General features: G+C 38.9%; 1 protein-coding gene across 1 annotated transcript; it reads left to right on the top strand.

Moving 5' to 3' along the window:
- Positions 1-1,442: 1,442 nt before the first annotated feature.
- LOC308297413 (translationally-controlled tumor protein homolog) lies at positions 1,443-1,967 on the top strand (the record flags this gene model as incomplete). The annotated part of the gene is made up of 1 exon (XM_080740823.1): positions 1,443-1,967. The coding sequence occupies one exon, from the start codon at positions 1,443-1,445 to the stop codon at positions 1,965-1,967; it is 525 nt and encodes a 174-aa protein (XP_080596949.1).
- Positions 1,968-10,513: the final 8,546 nt, after the last annotated feature.

Here is a 10,513-nt window from a genome sequence, read left to right as displayed (position 1 = left end):
GCATTTCCAACGAAGCAATGCAAAGCGCTGATGGTATCATATGAATCTGCAATGCACTGATGGACATATTTTTGTCTCTCAAGTTTCCTTGTTACAGTGTCCCAATGACATTCAATCCTTGGTGTTTCCGTGAGAAGCATTTGACAGGTAATTATGTCTAATAATGGAAACCACAACTGTTTAAGCTACCTTGGCAAACCAGACAAATAGTTTAGCTGGTAGAACATTGGAGATCCTTTGATAGGTATAAATACAAGTTCATTTCAGTCATTGTACCGTACCTACGCTGAGCCACTCCAAACAACTTCTTACGCTGCACCTCCCCAAACAAAAGCTCACTGGTAAGCCTTGATCTCCTTCTAATTGAACATTTGAAATAAAAGCAAAAAGGGATTCATATTGATATTCATCCTGTGTCATTATGAGTAATTTGAGTTAACTATGCGTTTTAGATTAAGTTAATATTCACAAACTATTAGTTCATGGGTTATTCATGAATTGTTAAATAAGTTGTAATAGTTTGTTAAGGATTTTTTTATTAAGCCTTATAGATAGCTAATAGATCACTCACAAACTATTAGTTTACTGACTTAGCCGACATGTCCCAGAATGTTATATTATGTTACATTACATTTCATTATATTATTATATGGGGTGAAGAGCTGTAGAGTTGGGATGGGTGGGTCTAAATAATATGGAATTAAGTTGGATTACTTTCTTAGGGTAATATAGTTATAATGGCCTGTATTTATCAGTTCAACCGTTCAATCATTTTCTTTTAAATAAAATAATAAATAAATGCTCTGCTCTGCTCCAGTCAGAAACATGGTTTCAGAGATGACACAGTGGTGAAAGTTTATAGGTTTGCCATCATCTCCTTATATAAAAACATACAAACTGTTCATCACTGTGTCATCTCTGAATCCATGCTCTCTGACCGGACCATAGGATTTTTTTTTTCTTTTCTTTATTTTAAAGAAAATAACTAATTAACTAATAGTTTGTGAGTAAATTATTAACTGTTAACAAATAATAAGACATGAATAACTCATAAACTAAAGGTTTATAAATGATCTATTAACTGGTGATAAGGCCACTGGTCATTATTAATCCTCAACTAACTATTAATGCTTAACAAGTCATTAATAACTTATTAACTAAAGGTTTATGAATGATCCATTAACTACTGATATTATAACCAATAGTCATTCTTAAGTGGGTCACTAATGGGTAACTATTGGCCAGTGCTGGGGGCAATGGGACGAGGGGCAGGGCGACCAGCCCAAGGCAATGGTATTCCAAAATAAGCACAGCAAACCAAACTTAACAAAATGTCAACTCATCAAAAAGGGGAAATTAGGGTCTTTTCTTCTCTCGTCCCGTTAGGGCAGCACAGCAAGCTTCTCCCTGTCTCCCCGAAACAACCCAAAAAGCACGGCAAAATGGTCATCTACAAGGACATCATCACCGGCGACGTGATGTTCTCTGACATCTACAAGATCAAAGACAATGGACTCATCATCGAAGTCGAGGGAAAGATGGTCACCCGGCCGAATAAAATCGACAACGCCCTCCTAGCCTCCATGTCCCAGAAGGATGCGGCTGAAGCCCAGGCCCAGGCGGGCTCCTCCTCTGTAGCGGACATTGTCTGCGACCACACACTGCAGGAGACGTTCAAGGGGGAGACGGGGGACGTTCTCAAAAGCAGCTTCACCGCGTACATAAAGGAATACATGAAAACGATCATGGATAGGCTGGAGGAGAGCAACCCAGAAAGAGTGCAGCCCTTCAAGGACGGTGCCAAGGACGAGGTGAACAGGATCAAGGGTAACTTGGATAACTACCGGTTCTTCCTGGGAAAGTCGGGGAACCTGGATGGCACGATCGGTATGCTGGCGAAGCGTGAAGACGGCGTTACACCATTCATGATCTTCTTCAAAGACGGCCTGGAGCAATGTGACCATTAATGATCTTCTTCAAAGACGGCCTGGAGCAAGAGATACGTTAACGACCCGGTACATCTGCTTTTTGATTGTCTGCTGCTTCTGAAAGGACTTGAGAAAACAGAGGGATATGCGGCCACTCTCTGATCATGCCTGGACTCAAAGCATTCTCCTCCAGATCATTTATATATTCACATTTATTTTTGGTCCTCCAGACTAGGCTTGAGGCCGCCCGAAAGTGTTTGGTGTTGAATATATGACTGAACAGGTCACCGAATGCCATTTAAAAAATATATCTTTTCTTTTTTTCTTTTCACTTTTGCAGTGGTTTAGTTTACCCAAATGTCGGCCAAGTGCCAGGTATTATTCCAAATTTAAATAAAAAGGCAAACTAGGAAAGTTCTTAACTCAAGGAAGCCTTGGGGTGAAGCCAGACATTGGACGACTGCAGCGACGAAGCGTTCTTCCTGCAACGACGATCGTCAGACCCTTTTGATATCATCCGGGGTATTGGGTGGTTCCGGGAGATAGGCTCACGGAAGTCTTTTAGTGGCATTTAGTTCTTTAGTTCTCTCCTGTGTTGGTGAAGTGGGTGTAACATAGAGAAAGAAAATGTTGACAAACAGGCAGGAGAATAGTGACGTTGGTGAAAGCTTGTAAGGATTTAGGATATCATACATACGTACATACACAATTATATAAATCTTGTGTATGTTCTGTTTCAGATTATGCTTCTGGTGTAGGGGTTTGCATTAGGGTTGCCCGATCCCGATCACGTGATCGGATCGGCCGCCGATATGGCCGTTTTTATAAGATCGGAGATCGGGAAAAAAAAATCGGGAAAAAATTTTTTTTTTTTTTTTTTTTTTTTTTTAAATATTTTCTGGGAGTACTGAAAGTTACAGGTAAGGTGAATGCGATATGAAATGTAAGCTTACCATAATCACAGTAATCCTTAATCATTTTCAATCTTTTGGAGAAATGAGACAGACAGAGCACTGCAGAGGGAAGGTGATTGTGTCAGACTCTGTGTACAGCTGGCAGCTGATGCCAATAAGTAGTAATTGGCCCCTTGCTAATGGATCAAAGGAAGGCAATTATGTCTCTCTGCACTGTCAACTAGCTCAGTGGTTCTCAACCTGTGGGTTGGGACCCCCAGTGTATAGAGGGTATCTGCACATTTCGAAAGTGAAAAATGAAGGACTTTTTAATACCTCTAAAATGACAAATTAAACATTGGCCAAATTGTCAAATATTAAAGCCAGAAATTGTGAAAATAGCCGATCTACATGCTCACAACGCCTCGCGTTGCGAGGCGTTGTGAGCATGTAGATCTGCTATTTTCACAATAGAACCGTGTTATACAAAATATACTTCCTCAACTCTTCAGGGTCGGGGGTCCCCAGTTAAAATATGATTATTTTGGGGGTCACGGCCTGAAAAGGTTGAGAACCACTGAACTAGCTGCTACTGCATACTTTTAAAGCAGACTGGTTAATTGGTTCTTAACTTATTTTGTTTCAACTTTAAAAATGGCCAATGTTTTACCAGTTTTTATATAGTTTGTTGATTATTTTTGATGCTGTAATGGTCTATTTTATTTTTTGAGGTATTAAACAGGTTTTAAAAGTCCTTAAATCGTGACTTCACTGCCAAATTTCAAAGGCCACACCAAAGGTCCGCTGCACAATGATTGAGAAACACTGCACTAGTAGGCCTATATCACTATACACTACTCATAAGCTTTGTTTTTAATTTGTTGATTCAGTGCTGCACTAAGTGATAGAATGAATAGAATTTTTTTTTCTTAATGCCTTGCCAAAAGATCGGATCGGGAAAGATCGGGATCGAATCGGAAGCAATAATATTTGATCGGTATCGGATCGGGAGCAAAAAAACCCTGATCGGGGCATCCCTAGTTTGCATTGAAATTGAAGTGAATTCTTAAATGATTCGAAACATAATAATTATTGATAATTATTCATTTATTAAAATGCCTGTAGCTATATCCAGGAATGTTGTTGGGGCACATAAGTCTGATAATGAGGTGCATGTTCCCATCATGATGTGTACTTTACATTACTTATCATAATAATAAACTTAACCCATACCTACCTATTTTTTTCCCTTGTTTTTATGACTGCTTTTTTAGTTTTCTCCCCTTTTGTTACTGACAATTCTCTATGCAAAGTACGGTGTTCTGTCTGTCTGTCTGTCTTTCAATGTTATATGAGATACATAAAGTGGTTAATAAAAAGGAATGTACACTACTCTGCATGAAATCATATGCACGTGAATTTAAAATATGAATTCTACATAATCCAGCAATATGAAAACATGAGGGGTGTAAGCCAAAAAATTACCGATCTACAAGCTCACAACATGTCGCGCTCACAAGTTGTGAGCTTGTAGATCATCTATTTTTGGTAAAGATTTGGTGTTTCTAAATAAAGCAGCCAAAGAAATGTGGGTCCGTTTTGACTGAGAATAGAGGGTTTAATAGGCTACATGAGAATTACATCAATAATTATGAATGACAGATTCATATAATAAATCAGATGTTTCGTTTTTATTTTGTTTTTTGTAGCCCACGTTTGTGTGTGATTATGTGTAACTGGAGAGTTAATATAACATTCCGCAATTCTTTATTATAATAATAATAATAAATAATAAACCATACCATAGAAAGATGAGGGTATCCTGTTTAAGTTGTGACAATAAAAACCTGGTGAAACATAAAAATAAAAATGAAGTAAAAAGGGGCAGGCGTCACCTGTTGTCCCAGATATAATGCCCCAGCTCGAGGACTGTAATCAGTGGTGTGTTCTAGACTTTTTTTGAGGGCATACTATAATCTATGATCCGCGGATACGCCAGTGCATAATGCCTATCAGATACGCTACTTTGAAAGGTTCACGAGGGCAGACGCTATTTATATTTTTATTTCCGACAGCAGACGCCATATATTATGTGCGTTATTTGTATCATCCACCATCCAAACAGAGGTTTGCTGCTTTGAATGTGAACCCTGAACCCTTAACACAAGGAGCATATCAATCGTCCAGGTGTGACCTGATTAGTACTTGACGACTTCTGCTTTTCCATCACAACTAATGAGACAAGACACATCACAGATACTAACAGTTGCAAGACAACAACAATAAACGCGAGGAAACACTTGCCAAGTTGAATTCCACGTTCATTCCAACAAAGCAACGCAAAGCGCTGCCGCTGATGGTATCATATGCATATGCAATGCACTGATGGACAGATTGACACTTTATATCTTTTCGTCTCTCAGGTTTCCTTGTTACAGTATTCCATTGGCATGCCATCCTTGATGTTTCTGTGAGAAGCATTTAACATTTAACAAAGCAAATCAAGCGTAGCTTATAGCAGGGGTTCCGAAACTTTTTTGTCTCAGGGCACCCCAATGAATATTTTTTTAATCCGAGGCATCCCTACATTATAATTTTCACTTGCAGCACCTTATATTTATAGCATATCGTCGTTGTCGGGGGGAATTCTTGTATGTCCAAAACCGTTAGTTTTGTATTTGTCATCTATAAAATGTACTAAACTAGTGAAAACAGCAGATCTACAAGCACACGCGTTGTGTGCTTGTAGATCGTCTGTTTTCACTAGTTTTGTGCGACAGTCTTGTATGATGAAGCAGGGCTTTGCTTTACCAAAAGACGTACACATTTGAAACTTGGAGATATTTTTCTGCCCGACAGTGATGATATTTTAGTGATTATGTTGCAAGGAAAACGTTGAGATAATAGCCATTTTGGTTAGAACTGACTGAAAATAACTTTGTACTTCAAGTTTAAAATTATACTAAACATTTTTTCAAGTGTCCAAATAAATTCCAAATATTATGAAATGATCTCGCGGCACCCCTTGACTGCTGTCGCGGCACCCCAGGGTGCCCCGTCACCCACTTTGAAAACCCCTGGCTTATAGTGTCTTTTGCATGCCTTGGACTTTTCTCATCAACAGAGAATACCTGATCACCTTAATGGAAACCACAACTATTTAAGCTACCTTGGCAAACCAGACAAATAGTTTAGCTGGTAGAACAGGATCTCCTTCTCCTTTTGTCCTCAGGTAAAATAATCATATTTAGTGGCCAAGCCACGCAAGTGGCAAAGGCCACTCTTTGATATTGGACTTCATCTTCTTCCACCACTTTTTCACTTGTGGCTTGACCGTGCAGTCGCTTTTTACGAAACTCGGCAGTATGGCAGAGGACTATGCCAAACGGCTAAAACACGAAGCTCGCAACAATCGGCCAAAGGGTGGCGCTGTAGGAAGCCTTTGAAAAATGCCTACTTTGAACAGGTATAGCTCATGCTCTGTTTGAGGTACAGCCATGAAACCTGTATACACTTATGCATCTCCTCATGCCGAACAACTTTTACACTCTGACTTTTGACCTCTGACCTTTAGTTCTCCCACCATTTTGAATTATATGAAAACCAGTAAAAATCTATCTCCTCCTGGGACTTTCGCGTCACATGCGCAAAACTTCTTTTGCATGAACTTCTGACCAATACGGTGAAACTGTCTGGTCGGATTTCTTTTAAAGTGAACCATTCTTTTTTAATAATTCACTGAATATTGCAGTTTTATGCAAATTATTCTTCTGCCTCTAAATCATACTTGCAAAGTGACACGTTCATGGCATTTGGCAAAGATGTAGAGGGTTATCTTATTCCAATTGGCCAAAGGGGGGTGCTATACAAAGCGTTTGAATATTCAAACTTCAAACGGGCATAAGTCATGCCTCGTTTCGTTTAAAGACATGCAAGTTGCTTTCTTACACACAAGCCTTGACCCAAGCGGAAGCCATCTGTGTCTTTGTTAAGTAAGCTCCGCCCTTAGATTTTCCGCCATTTTGAGCAGTTTGTAAAATGCTAAAACCCGCTTTTATTTTGGAATTTTCGCGTCACATTTTTTCACTTTTTTTACATGATCTTTGGACCAATATCTAAAGATCTGTAAGATCGGATTTTTTTTTTTTATTGAAACATTCTTTTTTTAATAATTCAATGAATATTGCATTTTTATACAAATTATTCTTCTGCCTCTAAAACAAACATTCAAAGTAATATTTTCTCACTGTGCAGAGCTGTGCATAGCTCACCTGGTATGGCCTTTGTCTATTATTCCAGAGGTCCCCGGTTCAAGCCTTACCTCATGCATTTAAAATCCATTTCACAAAATATAGCCATGAAAACCCTGGTATTGCAACCAAACATGGCAACCCAACCAAACATGGCAACCTTGTTAAGCAAGGGTATAAATAATGGTTGAGTTGATGCCACTGCCTCCTCACTCAGTTTGTCGCATGGTCCATGCTGCTTGTTGCTGCCTTCAGTGCCTATCTACTCAGCGGTGGCTTGATTGGTTGGTTTTGCTAAAATATGGGACTGCTAGTTTGATTTAGCAAAAAGGCATGGGATTTCCTCATTGAGCTAAAATGCTAGCAGAGCAAACAAATGTGTTTTGATTATTCACTAAAGTGAATGTATTTTGAGTTTGTTTTAACGTATTTGATTTTGAATAAATGACTTTGAGTTTCTTTATAAAGTAATGATGTTTGAGTGCATTCATTTATTAGTTTATTCATTTATTGTTGCAAACCAGGGGAAGCTCAGCCTCACATGCCAGTGAATGGGTGTGGTCACACCTGCAGCCCATCGGACAATCATCAAGACAATCAGTACCAGCTCCCAGGTTGCTTATTTGGAGGCAGACAAAGAGGCAGGGTAAGTGAGTTCTTTATTCTGAACTGTGTGGAACGGGCAGATTGAACACGTCTTCACTACCTTGTGGCTCAACTGACTTTGTAATTATTCTGAAGCTCACCAAATTTCTCTCTCCCTCCCCCACCTAGGCTGGCTGGGCTCCCAACACCCCCAATTGGAATCCATAATCACTGACAGCAGAGCCCCTTGTGAGCCCCTAAAGTTCCAAGTTTTGACCCCCAGCCCCCTTCCCCTCAACATTTTTCAATAAAGACAATTTAATTTTAGTTAAAGTCTGACTCTGCTAGCCACTTACAGAAAATAATGCTGCTATAATATTTTGCAATTGCAAATCCTTTGTGTAAATACACTGAAATTCATACTATTGCATGACTATTTCTTTATCATTTCACAAGCACCTGGGTCTACAATGCCAGTGGTGTAAAAGTAACTGAGTACATTTACTCAAGTACTAACCTTAGTACAATTTTGAGGTATTTTATACTTCACTTGTATACTCTTACTTCTAGGCTACTCCAGTACATGCTCACACGTTGCATTGCATTGTAAGCTTGTAGATCTGCTATTTTCAACATCTTTCAAGTTGATGCCAATACCTTTGTATTTTTATTCAAGTACATTTTTAATTCTGAACTTTTACTTGTAACAAGTTTCTCTCTCTAATCACGTTATTCCTGGCCCCGCCCAAGCCCCCAGAACCCTGGGGGCGCTTTGAAGCAAAAAGTACATGGTGGCCGTTTGAGGTATGGCAGTTGGGTCAACTATTCATAAATCTCATGAACGCGCCTTTTGGCTCCACCCCCTCCACTCCAGACAGCTGAATCCTCTGTTCCTCTCCGGAGCGGAGAACAGCGCACCTCGCTCTGACCGCATTAAACCAGGAAATAACCATAGCGACTTCTCCTTATTACTTAATATTCTGTGTTTATTAAATATAGATACCTTCCTGAATCTCTTAGTTACAACAACATTGTTCTTATACAACAGTTGGTTTACTCATTAGTATTAGTTATTACGATTTTAGCGTTTTGTCATGTTGACAGAGGCTGTCTGCCATTGACTTTGCATTGGGTTCTGAAAAGTCCGAATCAATTTTCTATCTTTTTTTTAAATAGAAGCTTTACGTGAAATGTAAATGAAGATTTGCTATCAAAATGGCATTTAAATGAGATACATACATGGTTTGATAACCTACAAGTAGGCGAAAGCCATTTCTGAGTAGGCCTATGTCAGTGGGTCTGTCTCATGGTCATCATCCCAGTGCCACCCCATCCCTTGTTATGAAGAAAGGGGCCAAGTTTTACATCGTTCTCACATCATTTAACAAGCTTTTTGAATGACCTAATGAAATATGCACTCATGTTTGTATAGAGCAGAGTGCAGGCCATATTTGATGGTTAAATAGTTCCATAACACTGTTAAAGCTACTGAAAATGATCAAACTCTGTCTGTGACACTTACACATGTGTAATGAAATGTATTCAGTTTGGACAAAGTGCATCTAATGTGGATTTCAAAGAATATCTCTATATGTCAACAGTACTGGCATCTAATAAAAAATACTCTATTTCAGACAGTATCTAGTATATGAATTGTATTTAAACGTGTTTCTGGAACAGAATACAACTCTAGGCTTGTCTAGAACAGACCAGTAACTTTAACTATGACACATTTCACCCAAGGAATCCATGCAAAATGCTAAGATGACCACACTGAATGACAACACAGGATGATATTGTAAACAATGGGAGAGATTCCAAAATACCACTTTTATCCAAAGCAAGAACGTATACATGATAGTTGATAAACACGTGAGCACGCAAAATTGGAACTGGAGCATGATATCTATAACTTTAGATAAAGATTATAGAACTATATATTTTATAGTTAAAGTTATAGTGCTCAGTGTATGGCCCTTAAGATGAACAAAGGTGGACATACTGGAGAACACTGTATTTACATTCATTTACCTGTTACAAATGAAAACATTTGTTTTGTCAATAACCTTATTCTGCCAGACTGAAACTCAGAAGAGATAGAGTTTTAGGCCTACTTTAGACATTTTCCATCGCATTCTTTTAACACCTGTGCAGTCAAATATCTGTACCTATTGAATTAATCCCTCTGCACAGGTGTTGCACAGGTGCAGCATGTGATAAAAGATGATGAAACTACAACTATACCCGTCACACTCACAATACTAAAACGGCAAGTATACTACAATACAATTACAATAGCATCTAAATCAACAGGAATAATAATAAAATAACAAAACCTATTTCTAAATCCCCCAAACCTTGCAGCCCCAGAGCCAAGTTCAAGTTCAAGGTCATTCAATGTTTGTCCCAGAAGGGCGATTTGGTTGCAGAAATATATAAAAGCATAAATCAGTCACAGAAACAAATACAAACACATAGGACACAAAGAACAATAAAATAGTTTGTGGTATCAGCTAAAGTCAATCTAACCCTAACTCAATCTATCTATAGGCCAGACAGGACCAAGAGTACATTTTCAACATTGAAATTCACATCAATTCACTAGAAACTTATTAAGTCTCTCAAAGCAAAGATTACCACCTCCTCATATTGGCATTTAAAGCCTGTATAGAAACAGGCACAAAGGAGAACAGAACTTACAGTATGCCTGTTTGTTGTGACCACTGGAGGCTCTGGAGCTTCCAGGCGAAGGCCAGAAGGAAGCAGCTTGTACTCAGAGCTGAGAGGATGAGAGCTGTCCATACCAATGGACTTGGCTTTCTTAAGCACTTGCCTTTGGTAGACTTGATCCAGGCTA

The sequence above is a fragment of the Nannobrachium achirus genome, assembly GCF_963921795.1.
Source record: "Nannobrachium achirus genome assembly, chromosome: 13".
In the NCBI taxonomy this organism is placed as follows: Eukaryota; Metazoa; Chordata; class Actinopteri; order Myctophiformes; family Myctophidae; genus Nannobrachium; species Nannobrachium achirus.
The sequence above is the reverse complement of the archived record's forward strand: the minus strand, read 5'-3'. Positions and strand labels throughout refer to the sequence as shown.